Source organism: Mus caroli, unplaced genomic scaffold (genome assembly GCF_978045245.1).
Source record: "Mus caroli unplaced genomic scaffold, Mus_caroli_1 scaffold_9, whole genome shotgun sequence".
Lineage (NCBI taxonomy): Eukaryota > Metazoa > Chordata > Mammalia > Rodentia > Muridae > Mus > Mus caroli.
This window is the reverse complement of record NW_028227264.1, coordinates 21,570,430-21,592,312: the sequence shown is the minus strand read 5'-3', so window position 1 is coordinate 21,592,312 and position 21,883 is coordinate 21,570,430. Positions and strand designations below refer to the sequence as shown.

The 21,883-nt window shown below is 40.0% G+C and overlaps 1 protein-coding gene across 1 annotated transcript in view; it reads right to left on the bottom strand.

Moving 5' to 3' along the window:
• Positions 1-8,856: 8,856 nt before the first annotated feature.
• The window catches only part of LOC147002592 (uncharacterized), an 18,176-nt gene continuing 5,149 nt past the window's right edge, over positions 8,857-21,883 (bottom strand). Inside the window, exons 5-7 of the mRNA XM_085842693.1 lie at positions 10,229-10,631; positions 9,761-10,036; positions 8,857-8,920 (exon numbers count right to left, since the gene is read on the bottom strand). Coding sequence (XP_085698819.1) covers positions 8,886-8,920; positions 9,761-10,036; positions 10,229-10,631 — 714 coding nt within the window. The 3' untranslated portion in view covers positions 8,857-8,885. The remainder of the gene's footprint in view (positions 8,921-9,760; positions 10,037-10,228; positions 10,632-21,883) is intronic.

Sequence of the window (21,883 nt, the reverse complement as noted above, 5' to 3'; positions counted from 1 at the left end):
AAAACATTTTTTTTTCTTTTCTTTCTTTTTTTTTTTTTTTTTTTTTTGTGAAAATCATACTGCAACAAACTCACAAAAATATGACACTGCATGGTTAGAATGGTCATTCTGAAGCCGTGGGTCTTCCCTTGGGGTTTTACATATTAATTATTAATTATAAAAAAGAAAACAAAAATAAAAGCAAGAACAAACACTCCAGAGTTGAAACTAGAAAAACAAGTAGTTTTCTGTTCTTTTTTCACAGCTTCTGTGTCCTTTTGCCTGCTTCCCGTCCTGCCCTGTCACCTAAGAGGACCCTTTTGGGGTCTCCATTGTAAATATTATGCTATGCTTACACTTAAATGTTTCCATAAATACTTGTCTGTGCTATATGCTGGAATCTGCATGTGAGAGAGAATAAGCAAGCACGGTTTCTCTTTCTGAGGTTGTGTGGACCCCCCCCCCGCTCCCCCCACCCCTCCCCGCCCCCCCGCCCCGTAATATTATTCATTCTGAGTTCAGTTTCCTGGAAAATTCTGATCTCATTCTCCTTTATAGATGAATAATATTTCATTTTATATATGTACTAGGGTTTCTTTATCCATCCATTTGTTGACAGACATCTAAGTTGTTAACGTTTCCTTGCTATAGTACACAGAACAGAATTCTACTCGATGTGCAAATGTCTCTGTGTAGGATATGGAGTGGAATCACTGGGTCATGTGGTAGGGGTTGTAGTCATTGTGTTGCTGTGAAGAGACTCCACAGCCACAGGCACTCTTACAAAGGGGGTCATTTAACTGAGGCTTGTGACAGTTTCAGAGGTTCAGTCCATTGTCCTGATGGTGGGAACATGGCAGTACGTATGCAGACACGGTGCTGGCTTGGTTTTTTTTAAACCTCAAAACCTACCCTCAGTGACACTCTTCCTCTAACAGGGCCACACCTCTTAATCCTTTAATACAGTGCTGGAGGCCAAACATTTAAATCTATGAGTCTATGGGGCCACTCTCATTCAAACCACCATAGCAGTTTTAGACAAGTTTCTGAAGAACCGCCACCCTGATATCCATGATGGCCACATTAATTTGAACTACCACCAGCAGGGAATAAAGGTTCTTTCTCCACATCTTCTCCATTGTCAGTTTTCTTGATGGTAGCCATTCTGACTAGGGTGAGATGGTATCTACCTCAAAGTAGTTTTAAAAAAGAAAAACAAGAAGGACTAGAGATGTTGAACATTTTGTGAAACAGCTTTTGTCTATTTGGTCTTTCTTTGAAAATTGTCTGCTCTGTACTCTAGCCGGTTTGCTGATCGGCAGTCTTATCACTTGGTATTTAATTTCTGCAGTTTTTGGAGGTCCTTGTGTGAAGCATATAGAGATTTTCTCCCCTCCCGTGGGCTGTCTGTGCATGACGCTGACTGCTTCCTTTGCTGTGAGTGCAGAAATGCCTTGCTTCCACGTAGACTCACCGTTGATACTTAGGCTAGTTCCTATGCTATGCAGAAAATTCTTGCCTTCCCCAGCACCTTGGAGACTATTTCTTAGGCTTTTATCTGATAGTCTTAGCATTGCAAGATTTTAAAATATTGTTCTGTTATTTTATTTATTTATTTTACATCCTGACTGCAGTTTCCCGTTCCTCCACTCCTTGTCCTTCCCTCCCTTGTGGCCTCCCTCTTCCTCCCCATCCACTTCTACAAGGACTTTGGTCCATTTTGTATTGATTTCTTCATACAAAGTGAGAGTTATTAGTCTAATTCCATTCTTCTGCAGGTGAATATCTAATTTTGCAAGCATGTTTTATTGAAGGGGCTTTTTTTCTAGTGCATACTTTTTACCCCTTTGTCAAAAATTAGGTGACCATAGTTTGTTTATTTCCAGGTGTTGTATTCTGTCCCATTCTTCCTGTCTATTTTTATGCTGGGTCCAGATTGTCTTTGTCACTATAGCTTTGGAGTATAGTTTGAGGTCAGGTATTATGCTACCATTAGCTATTGATTTTACGTCTTATGACTGTTTGGGTTTTTCATGGTTATATATTGTTATTGCTCTAGTTGGTGGCCTGAACCTGGAAGAATGGAGCCAAAAACTGAGGTGGACTACAGTCTCATGCAATAGCCAACTTTATTCTGAGTATTAGACAATTTATATTCTGAGGGCATTATGAGCGTTAAGCCAGTTCAAATAAACAATGGTCACATGAGTTTAGGCTGTACACGGTTACAGCAATTTTTACACAATTAATTCTGCCAGTCCAGGAGTGGAAGCTTGCTATATTCTTTACTATCTTGTTTGACCTCCTTTTCCACTGCTTTGAAGTTTTTGTTACATGTGTGTGTAATTTTTTATAACACAGTAAAGGGATATTTTCTTTTTCTTTTTCTTTTTCTTTTTTTTTTTTTTTTTTTTTCGAGACAGGGTTTCTCTGTGTAGCCCTGGCTGTCCTGGAACTCACTCAGTAGACCAGGCTGGCCTCGAACTCAGAAATCTGCCTGCCTCTGCCTCCCAAGTGCTGGGATTAAAGGCGTGCGCCACCACGCCTGGCTGGGATATTTTTCTTAATTCTTTTTCTCTGAGAGCACATTGTTTGTTTCAATATGGAAATTCAAATATGGAGCCTCCCTGTTTTTCTTATATTGACTTTGGATTATGCAACTTTAAGTGTTCATCAAATCAAAACATTTTCTAGTAGATCCTAAAGGGTCTTTTAAGTGTAGAATCATGGCATCTGCAAATAGGGATAGTTTGGCTTCCTACTTTCCTATTTTGATTTATTCATATCTTTCTGATTGCTATAGCTAAAGCTTCTGGTCCTATATTGAGCAAGAAAGAGAGCAGGCATGCTTATCTCTTTCCAGATCGTAGAGAATATCCACTTGTCTTTGTTTGCTATAAGGTCGATATCTTAGTTATCAACCTATTTCTGTGAGGAGACACTATTACCAAAACAACTTATAAATGGAAGTATTTAACTGGGGGCTTGCTTACAGGTTTAGGGGGTTAGTTCATGAACATCATGGCAGGGAACATGGTGGCATGCAGACATAGTGCTGGAGCAGTAACTGGGGCATTTGATTCATACGTTGTGGACATAGAGAGACTGTGCCTAACTGTGCCTAACGTCAGCTTTCGAAACCTTAGAGCACACACCTAGTGATACACCTCTTCCAACAAGACCACCTCCTCCAACAAGTGCTGGGATTAAAGGCGTGCACCACCAATGCCCAGCTTGAAGGGAGGCTTTTTAACCTAGCTTCAACCTTACAGCATGTTATGAGTCTGTTAAATGGTTGGGCCCTCTGGCTTTTCACTTTGGTAGATGATACAGATTTAGAATTTACCTATTTGTTCTTTTTTTCCAGCATTTGAGAGTATAGATTTTTCAATAATGTTCTATATTTCATTGTTGTTTGTTTTAATAATCTTTTTCAGCTCTAACGTTAATTTCTGTTTTTTCTTACTTAGTCAGGTTGGCTAAGAGTTTTTCAGTCTGACTTTTACAAAAATGACTGGGTATTTTAGGCTCCATTACTTTCTTAATTCTTGCTATCCTTTGCTGTCTGTTGGGCTTGTGAGTGGCTGCTTGCTGTTTTCCCTAGGCTCATCCTTAGGGGATTTATCTGGGATTCCTCAGATATTTGAGTGGGGCACTCATTGCCCTAAGGATTCCTCTAGGCTGCCTTGGTTGTGCCCCAGATGTTCTGAGAAACTGTCTTTTTTTATTTTCACTGTCTCTAAGAACTTTTAGAATTTTCTTTATGATTTCTTTTGAATGAACCATTGTTCAAGGACTAGTCTCCAAGTCTTTCTTTAGTTTCTTTTGTTATTTTTTTTACTTTTATTCCATTTTAATATGATAGAGCATGAAGAGTTATCTCCATTTTTAAATCTGTGAATGTTTGACTTGTGTCTCATAACTTGATCAACTTTGAAGGATGCATTCTCCTGAGAAAATGAATATTCCCTAACTGCTGGTAACATTTCTCTGTATCTGACAAGTCTAGTTCACCCACACTGTATTTTAGCTCCAATGTTTCTTTGGTTATTTTTGGTTTGTAAGACCTAGCTAAATATGAGAGTGGGGTATTGAAGTCCCATTCCTAATATTGTGTCAAGATGTATGAGGCCTTTAGTATTAGTCTGATGAAATTAGACACTGATTTTTAGTGAATAAATGTTTACAATTTTCACGTTTTCTTGGTGAATTGCTCCATTTATAACATATCATACCAGCATACCCTTTTATCATCTCTAACTAGCTTTGACTCGGTGTCTATCTGACACAATGACTCTCATGTCTGTTTGTAAATGTCTATCCCTAGGCTTAGGCCTGGAAACCTCTACATCCTGATCTGCAAGTCTGGACCTTGAAGGCTTCAGCTTCCAGCCTCCATTTGCTGACCTAGGCCTAGAGTGTTTCAGCCTCTGAAACTTACTGGTAAATAAACTCAGTCTTTCTACTTCTTTCTGAACTCTGGCTGGCTGGTTCAACTCAGCTGCTCCGGCTCAAACTCTTCTTCAAGCTGAGCAGTAATGAACTCAACTGCTCTCCTCTGAACTGAACTGCGCACAGTGATACTCAACTGACCACACCAAACTGAACTGAATTTAATTGAACTCTCTGTCCCTGCACTGCTCTTAAGTAGCCTCTTTCCTGTCTATGCTCGTGAGTGTTTGGCATATCCCATTTCTGACTCATTCTGTCAAATCTTTCTCTGATTCTTTACTCTGTCTGTCCCCCAATTAGATATTATTATTTGTAACTGAAGGTGTGTACTCCAGCCAGAGGGGTTAAAGGTGAGTGGCATGTCTGCATTCCAGCTAGATCTTATCTTTGATGTGATTCCTGCCAGAGCAGCCACGTTATTAGATTAAATTCCTTTCCACCTGTCTATTTATGGTTTCCATTTTCTTGGTAAATTGTTTTCCATCCTTTGATATTGAACTTTTTGAATCATTACTTACTAAATGTATTCTTGTATTCAATAGAAGGCTTCCATTTCTATTGGACCAAAGAATACTGAGTATCAGATTTCTGGCTTTAGTGGAATCAGAAAGCAGGACAAGGCCTTCAGCTCCATCAAGAGAAGACAACGCCATGTCTAGATCTCTGATTTTTATATGACCGTGCCTGTAGCTCCAGTGGTCCCTACTCAGTACAAGGTGGAAATCCAGGTGCACTTGCCCAGAATCCCCTGAAAGACTTGGGCTTTGGCTACAGCAGTTGTAAAGTATGGCTCTGGAGATTTTACTTTTGGGGTCTACATAGTCAGTGTAGCACTGGGAGTCGATGTTCCTGTGGTCTGAGAGGTTACTTCAGACCTGTGGTTCTAAGTACAGCTCTGCCTCACCCTGAACAGTAAACAGACATTAGTGGGTCTGATAGTACTGTGCCCCCAGCAGGTTCACAGAATCCAAGGAATGGCTCAGGATTTTACACTCCTGGTTGCCTTGGTGCTTTATGGTTAGGCTTGAAATTTGGCCAAATTGGCAGATAGCCAAGTCAGTATAACCTTAACAACCACACTTGACAATAAGCATCACGTTTGACCTGTATCTAAAGCTAAGATGATATACATATCACCAAATGTGTCACCAAAACCAAAACAACCAAATAGAAGAGGGGGAAGTTAAAATTAAAATATAAACCACTCCAGATGTGCAAAACATACAAAACCAACAAAGAATACAACCCACCCATCCACCCATCCACCCACCCATAACTCATCTCCAGCAAACGAACTCCACTATAATGTGTTGTGTGTAATTTTCAAAAGCACACGTGCTCCTTGTCCAGTCTCTTCACCTGGTACCTCGGCCCTTCAGGACTTAGCTCCAAGATCCTGCTGGTTCCTCCAGCTGGCTCTGTCAAGCCATCCCTCCTGAGAACATCTGGAGCTAGGCTGGCATTCCACCACCCCACTGCCCCACCCCACCCCACCCTAGACATCCTAGACATGCTCACCAACTAAATTTTCCTGAAGTTTCTTACCATGCTTACCTTGTTCAGTGTCATATAAGAATAGGAAGATCTGGAGAGATAGTAGAATCTATACTCTACACAGTAGCTATCTAAGTTATGTGTGGGAAATAAATGCACTGACAAAATGAAAAACTACAGTTGGACAATTCAGTGTTTTTAAAGAAAATAATCAATGAGTAAAAGAATATCCTGTGAATGATTGACGGGGTATAGGCATTTCCTATGGAAGATTAACCAATTGTGGACTTGTCCATTGGACGAGTGACAGGGTTGGTATGTGTTTATGGTGGATGATTGACAATCTGAGGCCAGGACATGTGGTTGATTGAAAGGCTGTTGGCATTGCCTATGAATGATTGACAGGCTTTGAGATATCTTATGAAAGATTGACAGGCTGTGGGTGTTTCCATTGGATGACTGAGAGGCTACAGGAATATCTTGAAACTATAATTTATAATTTATTCTTTATTATCTATATCAAGCTCCAACTTAAAGAATAATTAGCCCCTTAGAACTACAAAATGATCAAGAAACATGGGGACTATGGAAAATCTACAGTTGTGTCATTGGTTCTCCTTCATAACCTAGTGCAGAATAAGAATAGGAAATAAGAATAAAGGGCTGGGGTGGTTGGTAAAACTCAAATGGTAAAACACTTGTCCTGAAAACCCGAGAGTAGATGTGGGGATAAGGGGATCCCCAATCCTTACTTGCCTACAAGTCTGAGAGTCAGTGTGCTTAAAGAGAATAAATCAAACACACCATGGTTTGGGTGAGTGAACATGTCTCCAAAACTGTGGGGCCATTGGGTGGAACACACAAGAGTCCCTGATGACCTGACTTCAGTCCCCAGAACCCATAATGTGGCAGAAGAGAACTATCAAGTGGCAAGGTCTCTGACCACCACACACTTAGCTCCGCATGTGTGGGACACGGGAAAATGAGAGGAAGACAGTGTCAGTCTCTATCCTTCACATGTGTATCAATGCACACACCACATGTGCACAAGGTGAGTATGGTGGAGCAGGGTCATGGCAACAGTTCAAAATGTCTTTGTTTGGTCCACTAGACAACACAAGACATATTGACCTATCGTTTCTTGGTGATATTTTTTGCATTAAAGTTGACAATAGACCTTAGGATAAAACTTTCCGTAATATATATAACAGAGTATAAGTAACATAAATATTATGGAGAGATGGCTTGGCAGTTAAGAGCTCTAGTTTTGTTTCTAGTGCACTCAGTTTTGAGTGCTATTACCCACATGGTACCTCACAACTGTCCATAACTCCAATTCCAGGGCATTCCCCACTCAATTCTAGCACACAGTGCATAGAAAACACACAGCAGCAAAAATACTCCTCTATATAAATCTACAAAAGTTAAGCACATACAATGAAGTAAAATGTATGTACTTTCTTTTACTAAGTCACATTAAAGTATCCGATACAGTACTTCAAAAGAGACAATGGTTAAGTATTTATAAACTAACTGAATTTTTTATTTTGCTTTCCTTATAGAAGACCTAGGAGCTGATGTCATAAAGTGTGCATGTCTAGGTGCCCAGGACCCTAAAGGAGGTAAATGATGCAGTGAGGCTCAGTAAAAAGAGCCTAAGCGAAACAGAAAACAGACCTGACCAGGGGCACAAGCTCCTTCCGGTGAAGGAAGGATTTAGGATTGGCAAAGATCCTATCCCAATCTGTTGGTGGCCATTTTGTCTTATTGAAAGTGTCTTTTGCCTTATAGAAGCTTTGCAATTTTATGAGGTCTCATTTGTAAATTCTTGATCTTACAGCACAAGCCATTGCTTTTCTATTCAGGAACTGTTCACCTGTGCCCATATCTTTGAGGCTTATCCCCACGTTTGCCTCTATAATTTTCACTGTCTCTGGTTTTATGTGGAGTTCCTTGATCCACTTAGATTTGACCTTAGTTCAAGTAGATAGGAATGAATCACTTCGCATTCATCTACATGATAACATCCAGTTGTGCCAGCACCATTGGGTGAAAATGCTGTCTTTTTTCCACTGGATGGTTTTAGCTCCCTTGTCAAAGATCAAGTGACCATAGGTATGTGGGTTCATTTCTGACTCTTCAATTCTATTCCATTGGTCTACTTCTCTGTACTGTACCAATACCATGCAGTTCTAATCACAATTGCTCTGTAGTGCAGCTTTAGGTTAGGCATGGTGACTCCACCTGAGGTTCTTTTATCCTTGAGAAGAGTTTTTGCTGTCCTAGGTTTTTTGTTATTGAAGATGACTTTGCAGATTGCCCTTTCTAATTCGTTGAAGAATTGAGTTGGAATTTTGATGGGGATTGCATTGAATCTGTATATTGCTTTTGACAAGATAGCCATTTTTAGTATATTGATCCTGCCAATCCATGAGCATATCAGGATTAGGAGTTCTCTGGTGGAATTTTTGGGGTCACTTACATATACTATCATTTCATCTGCAAATGGTGATATTTTGACCTCTTCCTTTTCAAATTGTATAAGTGGCTATTATCCCAGAAAGTCAGAATACCGAAAATACAATTTGCAAAATACATGAAGGTCAAGAAGAAGGAAGACCAAAGTGTAGATACTTCGATCCTACTTAGCTGGGGGAACCAAATACCCATGGAAGGAGTTACAGAGACAAAGTTCAGATCAGAGACTGAAGGAAGCACCATCCAGAGACCGCCCCACGTAGGGACCAATCTCATGAACAACAACCAAAAAGTAAAAAATAAAAACAAATTAAAAAAAAAACATTTTCCCAGAAAATATCACATTGCACAACTGAGACTCCAATAAAACAATAATTTTTGACTTCAGTCTTCTATTAGATAAAATATTTTATTTATATATAAAATTTATATATTTACATATATATAATAAGTTTCTTCCTCACTGATTTTGTCTAGGTATGTCAGTGTGTGTTGGAGTGTTCAGCTCCAGCAGCATCTACAAGAAAAGCAAGAATTATCAATAGTATCACCGGGCACATCATTGGTGGCATTGCCAGGAGCAGCAGCAGTGTCATTGTCATCAGGATCAATGTAATGAGAAACAGTGAGAAGGTGGAGGCTTGTTTATTAATTATATTCTCAGATGTTGCTTCCTTTGGAATGTTTGTTTCCAGGCTGAATACCGAAAATACAATTTGCAAAATACATGAAGCTCAAGAAGAAGGAAGACCAAAGTGTCGATACTTTGATCCTACTTAGCTGGGGGAACAAAATACCCATGGAAGGAGTTACAGAGACAAAGTTCAGAGCAGAGACTGAAGGAAGCACCATCCAGAGACTGCCCCACGTAGGGACCAATCTCATGAACAACAACCAAAAAGTAAAAAATAAAAACAAATTAAAAAAAAAACATTTTCTCAGAAAATATCACATTGCACAATTGAGACTCCAATAAAACAATAATTTTTGACTTCAGTCTTCAAAAATCAGACTTCAGAAGAGCAGAGATAAATAGAAACTAATGTTTAACAGGAAGATTTCTCTGCTTAGCCATTCAAAAAACACAAGGTTTTCAATGGGAGTGAAAAAAATTTTGCCTCATTCCAGGATGGGAGTCAACCAAGTACCATGGTCAGTTGTGTTGGTCTAAACTGGTTTTGTTAACTATGTGAAGTATTTTCATTAAGTTGGGAAAAGAAAACAATTTTTTCTGATGCTAGGTAATGCTTAAATAGCATGAAATGTATTAATCATGACTATTAGTACCAAAGAGATCTACTTTTCAATCTAAACTTAAAGTTCATCTATTTTAAGCAACCACTGTGGTCTACCTTACCTGGTTTATCGTTTCTGTTGGAGGGAGGTCCTTGGCCATTTTCTTCATAGCACGCTTGCCGAAGTCGAATTCTCATCCATGCCATCGTTGATAACAACAATGTAAGAAACCACATCGGGGGCATTACCAGCAGCAGTAGCTTATCTGGGTCCCAAGGAAAATCATGTTCCCAGACAGTGGATTCACTATGGCTAGGTTGATCCAGTGACTCTAAAGCGTCATAAAAAACTTCAGCTAGATCTTCATCTAGGTCAGGAACAGGACTGGGTTCCTCACCTGAAGAAAGAATAGCATACTTGTCTTATGCTCGAGGCAATGTCAGAACATTCAGGTCAGTTCTTTCAATGGAATCTAGGGAACGGCAAGTGCAGGTACCAGGAGTAGGCTCTGGGTCACAATGGGGTGTGTCCCTTGCATGCTCCATGAAAAAATCTGAATCAGTTATGAAAACCAACCCAATGTCACTACCTGTTTCTGAGTCATATTTTTCATCAGATTCAGAACTGTCCACAGGACTTGGGGAAGGAATCTTCTCAACATGAGCAGGAGCACCACTATCAGGAGCGGGTTGTAAAGAAGTAGGTTCTATGTCATCAGGAGCCCTGGTGTCATCAGCACAGGTGGAATGAGTTGGCTCACTGACTACAGGGTCCCCATTGTCAGGAGCACACTGGGAAAGAGTTGGATCAACATCAACAGGAGCCCCATTGACAGCAGCACAGGTGGAAGAATTTGGCTCAGCATCAGCAGGAGCCCTGCTGTCAGCAGCAATTGTGGATTGAGTTGGCTCAATGTCATCAGGAGCCTCACGCACATGGATTCTATGCTTCCTGGGAATGTGAAGGAAGATAGGTGGTTCATTTCCTCGCACCTATAAGAAAAATTGGCAATGTTACTTTTGATTGAAAGTTTCACTCGTTTTATTCATTTTATCACCTGTCTGCTAATCAGAGTCTCAATTTATAGTCCCCAAAATTTTTCTGTATCCAGACCCACTTCATCACTAAGGACACTCTCTGATATTCAGAAACTTCTGCTTCATTTCTGCATGATGAGTAAAAGGCCCAGAGTATCTAGAAATCTTTAATGGGGACTTGCTTAGGGTTATGCTTTCCTTTCTTCTGCTCATTGCTACCTAACATCATCATTATGTGCAAAATGGAAAGATATAAAAAGAAAGGACAATATGTGTCCTCTCCTGTCTTTATGACCTGAATTTTAAATTCCAGCCAGATGAAGTGAATAGGACAGTGAGGTGCTTTGAGAACAAAATGAACCTCTCTCTTCTGCACTACACTAACCCTTCCCCAATGAATGATCTTCCACAGTTGTCTATTAGATACCTGGGATATCAGAACAGTGGAGCTGAATTGTGAATGCGTGAATAAAGTATTTCAATATCTACAGCAGAGGGAAATTGCTGAGTTCCATGTATGGATTCTATATAGGCCTTCTAAAATCTTACCTATTAACTCTATGTTAAAGTAACTTTTATGCACTAGGTGTAATTGTAATCTTTGATGCTTAATACCTCCATCTGAGTGATAACCTAGGCCTAGTCCTGGAAGCTTCTAGCCTCTGTGAAACTTAGCATAGGCCTATTCCACAAAGTTCTCTCTTTCCTGTGTAGGTCAAGATGTGATCATTCTGATGCTGCTTCAGTACCATGCCTGCTGCCTGAACCATGATGGTGATGTGTGCATCCAACTGGAACCTTGAGCCCAACTTCAAACACACCCTTTCTTCTGGAAGTTGTCTTCTCATGGTCTTTTCTTACAGCCATAGAAAGTAACTAACATAACCATCATCTAGGTACAGAAGGAGTGACTTCAAACGTCTGAGGGATTCATTCCAAGCTGTGCAGGGGTTTTGCCCAGTGGACTTGGTCACAAAACAAGTGATCAAATTCCATAAGGTGCCCTTCCGGTCCGGCCAGCACCTGGGTAGCTAGGGTGCAGAGTCAGCTGACATCTGCCAGCTACCCACAACACCTGCCACGGGATCTTAAGACCTCTGGTGAGTGGAACACAGCTTCTGCTCCAATCCAATCCTGCGGGACCTGAGACTGCATTAATTAGGGAAGCAGAAAACCCGGCCTGATCAGGGACACAAGCCCCTTCTGCTCCATACCAGCACAGGGGTACCTTGGGCGTGGAGTCTGCGGACACCCGTAAGGTATACACAGGACCCTCCACAGGATTTTAAAACCTCTGTGAGTGGATCACAACTTCTGCCAGGAAGCAGGGTTGAACAACAGATATTTGGGCACCTTCCCTGCAAGAGGAAAGCCTACCTGCAGAGAGTACTCTGACCACTGAAACTCAGGAGAGAGCTAGTCTCCCAGGTCTGCTGATAGAGGCTAACATAAACACCTGAGGAACAAGATCTAACCAGAGACAACTACAACAACTAACTCCAGAGATTACCAGATGGTGAAAGGCAAGCATAAGAATCTTACTAACAGAAACCAAGACCACTGACCATCATCAGAACGCAACACTCCCACCCCACACACTCCCGGGTACCTCAACACAGCCGAAAAACTAGACCCGGATTTAAAAGCATATCTCATGATGATGGTAGAGGACATCAAGAAGGACTTTAATAACTCACTTAAAGAATTACAGGAGAACACTGCTAAACAGGTAGAAGACCTTAAAGAGGAAGCACAAAAATCCCTTAAAGTATTGCAAGAAAACATGACCAAACAGGTGATGGAATTGAATAAAACCATCCAAGACCTAAAAAGGGAAGTAGACACTATAAAGAAAACCCAAAGTGAGGCAACGCTGGAGATAGAAAACCTTGGAAAGAAATCTGGAACTATAGATCCAAGCATCAGCAACAGAATACAAGATATGGAAGAGAGAATCTCAGGTGCAGAAGATTCCATAGAGAACATCTGCACAACAATCAAAGAAAATACAAAATGCAAAAAGATCCTAACTCAAAACATCCAGGAAATCTAGGATACAATGAGAAGACCAAACCTACCGATAATAGGAATAGATGAGAATGAAGATTTTCTACTTAAAGGGCCAGCAAATATCTTCAACAAAATTATAGAAGAAAACTTCCCAAACCTAAAGAAAGAGATGCCCATGAACATACAAGAAGCCTACAGAACTCCAAATAGACTGGACCAGAAAAGAAATTCCTCCTGACACATTAGAACAACAAATGCACTAAATAAAGATAGAATAGTAAAAGCAGTAAGGGAAAAAGGTCAAGTAACATATAAAGGCAGGCCTATCAGAATTACACCAGACTTTTCACCAGAGACTATGAAAGCCAGAAGATCCTGGACAGATGTTATACAGACACTAAGAGAACATAGATGCCAGTCCAGGTTACTATACCCAGCCAAACTCTCAATTACCATAGATGGAGAAACCAAAGTTTTCCACGACAAAACCAAACTCACACATTATCTTTCCACAAATCCAGCCCTTCAAAGGATAATAATAGAAAAAAACCAATACAAGGACGGAAATCACGCCCTAGAAAAAGCAAGAAAGTAATCCCTCAACAAACCAAAAAGAAGACAGCCACAAAAATAGAATTCCAATTTTAAAAACAAAAATAATAGGAAGCAACAATTACTTTTCCTTAATGTCTCTTAATATCAATGGACTCAATTCCCCAATAAAAAGACATAGACTAACAGAGTGCCTACACAAACAGGACCCAACATTCTGCTGCTTACAGGAAACCCATCTCAGGGAAAAAGAAAGACACTACCTCAGAGTGAAAGGCTGGAAAACAATTTTCCAAGCAAATGGTCTGAAGAAACAAGGTGGAGTAGCCATTCTAATATCTAATAAAATCGACTTCTAACCCAAAGTTATCAAAAAAGACAAGGAAGGACACTTCATACTCATCAAAGGTAAAATCCTCCAAGAGGAACTCTCAATTCTGAATAACTATGCTCCAAATGCAAGGGCAGCCACATTCATTAAAGAAACTTTAGTAAAGCTCAAAGCATATATTGAAACTCACACAATAATAGTGGGAGACTTCACCACTTTCACCAATGGACAGATCATGGAAACAGAAACTAAACAGGGACACAGTGAAACTAACAGAAGTGATGAAACAAATGGACTTAACAGATATCTACAGAACAATTTATCCTAAAACAAAAGGATATACCTTCTTCTCAGCACCTCATGGTACCTTCTCGAAAATTGACCATACAATTGGTCACAAAACAGGCCTCAACAGATACAAAATGATTGAAATCGTCCCATGCATCCTATCAGACCACCATGGACTAAGGCTGATCTTCAATAACAACATAAATAATGGAAAGCCAACATTCACGTGAAAAATGAACAACACTCTTCTCAATGATACCTTGATCAAGGAAGGAATAAAGAAATTAAAGACTTTTTAGAGTTTAATGAAAATGAAGCCACAACATACCCAAGCTTATGGGACACTATGAAAGCATTTCTAAGAGGGAAACTCATAGCTCTGAGTGCCTCCAAAAGAAACTGGAGAGAGCAAACACTAGCAGCTTGACAACATACCTAAAAGCTCTAGAAAAAAAGGAAGCAAATTCACCCAAGAGGAGTAGAGGGCAGGAAATTATCAAACTCAGGGGCAAAATCAACCAAGTGGAAACAAGAAGAACTATTCAAAGAATCAACCAAACGAGGAGCTGGTTCTTTGAGAATATCAACAAGATAGATAAACCCTTAGCCAGACTCATTAGAGGGCACAGGGACAGCATCCTAATTAACAAAATCAGAAATGAAAAGGGAGTCATAGCAACAAACACTGAAGAAATCCAAAACACCATCAGATCTTTCTACAAAAGACTATACTCAACAAAACTGGAAAATCTGGACGAAATGGACAAATTTCTAGACAGATACCAGGTACCAAAGTTAAACCAGGGTCAAGTTAACGATCTAAACAGTCCCATATCCCCTAAAGAAATAGAAACAGTTATTAATGGTCTCCCAACCAAGAAAAGCCCAGGACCAGATGGGTTTAGTGCAGAGTTCTATCAGACCTTCTAAGAAGATCTAATTCCAGTTCTGCACAAACTATTCCACAAAATAGAAGTAGAAGGTACTCTACCCAACTCATTCTATGAAGCCACAATTACTCTGATACCTATACCACAGAAAGATCCAACAAAGATAGAGAACTTCAGACCAATTTCCCTTATGAATATCGATGCAAAAATACTCAATAAAATTCTCCCTAACCGAATCCAAGAACACATCAAAACAATTATCCATCCTGACCAAGTAGCTTTTATTCCAGGGATGCAGGGATGGTTTAATATACGGAAATCTATCAACGTAATCCATTATATAAACAAACTCAAAGACAAAAACCACATGATCATCTCGTTAGATGCGGAGAAAACATTTGACAAAATCCACCACCCATTCATGATAAAAGTCTTGGAAAGATCAGGAATTTAAGGCCCATACCTAAACATGATAAAAGCAACCTACAGCAAACCAGTAGTCAACATCAAAGTAAATGGTGAGAAGTTGGAACCAATCCCACTAAAATCAGGGACTAGACAAGGCTGCCCACTTTCTCCCTACCTAAGTCCTAGCCAGAGCAATTCGACAACAAAAGGAGATCAAAGGGATACAAATTGGAAAAGAAGAAGTCAAAATATCACTTTTTGCAGATGATATAATAGTACATATAAGTGACCCTAAAAATTCCACCAGAGAAATACTACACCTGATAAACAGCTTCAGTGAAGTGTCTGGATATAAAATTAACTCAAACAAGTCAATGGCCTTTCATACACAAAGGATAAACAAGCTGAGAAGGAAATTAGGGAAACAACACCCTTCTCAATAGTCACAAACAATATAAAATACCTTGGCGTGACTCTAACTAAGGAAGTGAAAGATCTGTATGACAAGAACTTCAAGTCTCTGAAGAAAGAAATTAAAGAAGATCTCAGAAGATGGAAAGACCTCCCAGGCTCATGGATTGGCAGGATCAACATTGTAAAAATGGCTATCTTACCAAAAGCAATCTACAGATTCAATGCAATCCCCATCAAAATTCCAACTCAATTCTTCAACAAATTAGAAAGGGCAATCTGCAAATTCATCTGGAACAACAAAAAACCTAGGATAGCAAAAACTCTTCTCAAGGATAAAAGAACCTCTGGTGGAATCACCATGCCTGACCTAAAGCTGTACTACAGAGCTATTGTGTTAAAAAACTGCATGGTACTGGTATAACGACAGACAAGTAGACCAATGGAACAGAATTGAAGACCCTGAGATGAACCCACACACCTATGGTCACTTGATCTTCGACAAGGGAGCTAAAACCATCCAGTGGAAAAAAGACAGCATTTTCAACAAATGGTGCTGGCACAACTGGAGCTTATCATGTAGAAGAATGTGAATTGATCCATTCCTATCTCCTTGTACTAAGGTCAAATCTAAGTGGATTAAGGAACTCCACATAAAACCAGAGACACTGAAACTTATAGAGGACAAAGTAGGGAAAAGCCTCAAAGATATGGGTACAGGGGAAAAATTCCTGAATACAACAGCAAAGGCTTGTGCAGTAAGATCGAGAATTGATAAATGGGACCTCATAAAGTTGCAAAGCTTCTGCAAGGCAAAAGACACCATCAATAAGACAAAAAGACCACCAACAGATTGGGAAAGGATCTTTACCTATCCTAAATCAGATAGGGGACTAACATCCAATATTTATAAAGAACTCAAGAAGGTGGACTCCAGAAAATCAAATAACCCCATGAAAAAATGGGGCTCAGAACTGAACATAGGCTCAGTGGGTAAGAGCACCCGACTGCTCTTCCAAAGGTCCGAAGTTCAAATCCCAGCAACCACATGGTGGCTCACAACCACCCGTAATGAGATCTGATGCCCTCTTCTGGTGTGTCTGAAGACAGCTACAGTGTACTTACATATAATAAATAAATAAATAAATCTTTAAAAAAAAAAAAAAGAATTCTCACCTGAGGAATACCGAATGGAAGAGAAGCACCTGAAAAAATGTTCAACATCCTTAATCAAAAAGGTAATGCAAATCAAAACAACCCTGAGATTCCACCTCACACCAGTCAGGAATGGCTAAGATCAAAAATTCAGGTGACAGCAGATGCTGGTGAGGATATGGAGAAAAAGGAACACTCCTTCATTGTTGGTGGGATTGCAAACTTGTACAACAACTCTGGAATTCAGTTTGGCAGTTCCTCAGAAAATTGGACATAATACTACCAGAGGATCCAGCAATACCTCTCCTGGGCATATATCCAGAAGATGTTCCAACCGGTAAGAAGGACACATACTCCACTATGTTCATAGCAGCCTTATTTATAATAGCCAGAAGCTGGAAAGAACCCAGATGCCCCTCAACAGAGACATGGATACAAAACATGTGGTACATTTACACAATGGAGTACTACTCAGCTATTAGAAAGAATGAATTTATGAAATTCCTAGGCAAATGGTTGGTCCTGGAGGGCATTATCCTGAGTGAGGTAACCCAATCACAAAAGAACTTAAGTGATATGTACTCACTGATAAGTGGATATTAGCCCAGAAACTTAGAATAGCCAAGATATAAGTTACAATTTGCAAAACACATGAAACTTAAGAAGAACGAAGACCAAAGTGTGGACACATTACTCCTTCATAGAATTGGGAACAAAACACCCATGGAAGGAGTTACAGAGACAGATTTTTGAGCTGAGACAAAAGGATGGACCATCTAGAGACTGCCATATCCAGGGATCCATCCCATAATCAGCCTCCAAACGATGACGCCATTGCATACACTAGCAAGACTGTGCCAATAGGACCCTGATATAGCAGTCTCTAGTGAGACTATGCCGGGGCGGAGCAAACACATAAGTGGAAGCTCACAGTCAGCTATTGGATGGATCACAGAGCCCCCAATGGAGGAGCTAGAGAAAATGCCCAAGGAGCTAAAGGGATCTGCAACCCTATAGGTGGAACAACATTATGATCTAACCAGTACCCCAGAGCTCTTGACTCTAGCTGCATATGTATCAAAAGATGGCCTAGTCGGCCATCACTGGAAAGAGAGGACCATTGGACTTGCAAACTTTATACAGGGGAACGCCAGGGCCAAAAAGTGGGAGTGGGTGGGTAGGGGTCTGGGGGGACAGTATGGGGACTTTTGGGATAGCATTGGAAATGTAAATGAGGAAAATACCTAATTTTTAAAAAATGAAAAAAGCAATTCTATAATGCTAGCTTAGATAGGCTACCCAGAGCACTCACTGATTCAACCAGATACATTTAGGAAATATGAATGTTGAAAGTGGATTTGATGCGGCATGGCAAATAAGGTCTCCACATATTTGTTGCTCCTTACACCTCCATGAAATTTATAATTTAGCAGCCTACTTTTGCCCTTCAGTACCAGGTTTCATGATACTTACATGAAAAAGTCACACTCCAAAACATATTCTGCATCATCAAACAATATAACACAGAGAAGATTCAACAAAATAAGTTAAGAAGCACTGTTGATCAAAGGGAAAGGATGAGGAAGCATGCAATCTATGTGTCTTCAAACTGTTCAAATGTTAGAATTTAGTTCACTGGATTCACTGAGAATCATGGACTTGAAAACAGCAAAGCTGTGATGAAAGGATGGACCATCTAGAGACTGCCGTATCCAGGGATCCATCCCATAATCAGCTTCCAAACGCTGACACCATTGCATACAGTAGCCAGATTTTGCTGAAAGGACCCAAATATAGCTGTCTCTTGTGAGACGATGCTGGGGCCTACCAAACACAGGAGTGGATGCTCACAGTTAGCTATTGGATGGATCACAGAGCCCCCAATGGAGGAGCTAGAGAAAATACCCAAGGAGCTAAAGGGGTCTGCAACCCTATAGTTGGAACAACATGATGAACTAACCAGTACCCCGGAGCTCTTGTCTCTAGCTGCATATGTATCGAAAGATGGCCTAGTCGGCCATCACTGGAAAGAGAGGCCCATTGGACTTGCAAACTTTATATGCCCCAATATAGGGGAATGCCAGGGCCAAAAGTATGGGAATGGGTGGGTAGGGAAGTGGGGGGAGGTATGGGGGACTTTTGGGATAGCATTGGAAATGTAATTGAGGAAAATATGTAATAAAAAATATTAAAAATTAAAAAAAAAAGAAAACAGCTAAGCATGTGGAATTTTCAGACATAGGCACGTTTTCATATACCACGTGTTACAGGGCTCATTATCCCCTTCCTCATTTTGTAAATATTCTTGAGCCAGTTATTAAAGAAGAATGAAAGGACCATATGATGCAAAATTAAATTTCCAGGACATCTGCCACATTCATGAAGATAACACTGAAGATAAATGAGAGGACCCTGAAGAGATTTCCCTGAATTGTTAGTCACACAACAGGTGTATATAAACAGCATTTATCTACCAGTATACTTAAATTCATGATTCAAAATAATCTTTATCTTAGGGGTTTCTATACATGTGTTTACATTACTCTGCCTGTGTTATGCTTGCCTGTGTATTTCTCCCCTCCCTCTCTCTCTCTGTCTGTCTCTCTCTCTTGTGTGTTTCTGTGTCTGTGTGTTTGTGTGTGTGTGTGTGTGTGTGTAGACTGGAGGGAAATTTCAGGAGCTGGCTCTCTTCTTCCACAGAGTTAGAAAGGGGCTCTGACCATTCTGCTGCTCTGTATGGTTCAATCTGTCTAGCTTGTGAGTTTCAGGGCTGTTCTACTCTCTTAGCCTCCAATCTGGATTTAGAGGTGCAGAGATTACAGACTTTTTCCTTTTTTCAGGATGAAATTCAGCTTATTAGGCTTCCAAGGCAAGTGCATGAATCCACTGATTCATCTGGTTGGTATATTTTATGTATATATACATGCATGAGACCATGTATGTGTGTATGTATTTATACATATGTATGTATATATGAATATGTATATATACATGTATATATATATTATGCATTTTTATTCTAGTTTTAAAATAAAGGGGAGAGAGAGCGAGAGCGAGAGAGAGAGAGAGAGAGAGAGAGAGAGAGAGAGAGAGAGAGATGTTGGTTGTTACCCGTTTAGAATGCAAATGAAATGGAGAAAAGTATGAATTTCTCATTGACATGAGAACTTTTCCTTTGCCCAAGCTAGTTAGCATATTTGAAACATGCCTGTGTCGTTGTCATCCCTGTCTGGCTGTACTTCTTCATAAAGACTTACATTGGGTATTCTCTTAGCATGCAATAGAGAACTGTTATTATCTAGCTCAGGTCCATTTTTTTTTAATTTTATACTTATTTCACTGCGATTGCCACATAGGCTTCTGGGAAGTCTTCTGTTAGTTTGATTTTATGCAAGTTTAGTATCAGAAAATAGCGTCTATCTTTATTTCAATCACATAATTTATTTTTTGAAGAATGGAAACTACCTTTGGCTAGGTTGTGCCTGGCATATATCAGTGCTTTCATGATATTGTGGATCTAATAATTGGTATACAAAAGAAGTTGCTTCATTTCATGCCAACAGTAACTAATCTCTGGTTACCATATCCTTCACCATTATTATTTACGTTCTGTATCATCATAAAAATCTCTATTTAGGGGAAAGGTGTTTGTAGTAGGAATGTTAGTTTTGAAAACTCTAACGGCTTTTCACTGAACTAGAAGATGATTACCAGGTGAATTTCTGTGCTCGAAAATTACCTGAGTTCTAAATTCTTGCTTAGTTCTCTCTAGAACAAAATTTACTCAGGTTCATCACATATTGTAGCTAAATTTAATTTGGAAACTAAGTTGAACCAGGCTAAAAAGAAGGAACATTTGAGTTTGGTTTCTGACAATATTAAGCTCACAGTTTCTAATGATTTCACTGGGTGTAATAATTACCTCTAATCTGCCCCTTTCTTAATGGTCAATTTAGAGGGTTTACATTAAGATAATTAGCTAGTTGTTAACACTAGGCAGTGGAGGAAGTGGTGTGAGTAAGATGTGCAAACAGACCCTTGTGTTTGCTTTGTAACTTCTCAATGGGTTTAAAACAGAAAAGAGGGCTTTTTTTTTTTTTACTTGCTTCTGTAGTTGCTGTGACAAAATGTCTGATGGGAAAGTAAGTCAGTAACTTCCAGCAAGGCAACGGGGTGTCCCATTTTGTGGTAGTATTCTATTGCTTCTCACATGCTGGTAGACCAGGAAACAAATAACACAGAACTGGTACCACAATTAGTCATAACCATGAAAACCTACCCCTGACAACCTTGTGCTCCCTTGGCCATATTCCCGAATGTTGAACCCTCTCTCAAAGAGTGGGCAAGTATTCAAACCCAGGAGAACACATCTCTCTCTGTCTGAAGCTCCCATGCACTGGGTAACAGGTGTGTAATGTTATCAGACATACACACACACACACACACACACACACACACACACACACTTTTTATATACTCTGTGTGTGTGTGTGTGTGTGTGTGTGTGTGTGTGTATGTGTGTGTATGTGTGTTCATGCTAAAGCATTTTCAGTCAATGTGTAAATCAGGGTCAGCGAGATGGCTGAGTAGATAAAGGTACTTGTCAGCATGACAAACAGCTTGAACTTGATGCCTGAGACTGAAATAGTGGAAGGAGAAGACTGACTCCTATTAGTTATCATTTGATACCCACAATTCACCTTGCCTTCCCCTACTTCCCATATCCATTACGAACAGGGTGTCCTTGACCTGACAGAGACCATCCTGCTTGCTTTATGAGTTCATAAATTAAAGGGGTGCCCAGCTTACCGAGCCTCCTATTGTGCACACCCTGCCTATTAGTCCTTTGGACTTCAATAGGTAAAATGTGAAGGCTGAGGCCTGGGTCCAGGAAGTTAAAAAATATCCTAAGACTGAATACTTATTTCCCCTTATGACACTTCTAATCATTTTCATATCAAACATATTCACTCTAGGAGCTGGAAAAGGGGGCTGAGGAGTTTTTAACAAGTATTGCTCTTGCCTAGCACCTGGGTTTGATTTGTAATACATAAACGTTTGCTGACCGACTAGGCCATGGCCTAGTCAGTCATCACTGGAAAGAGAGGCCCATTGGACACACAAACATTATATGCCCCAGTACAGGGGAACGCCAGGGCCAA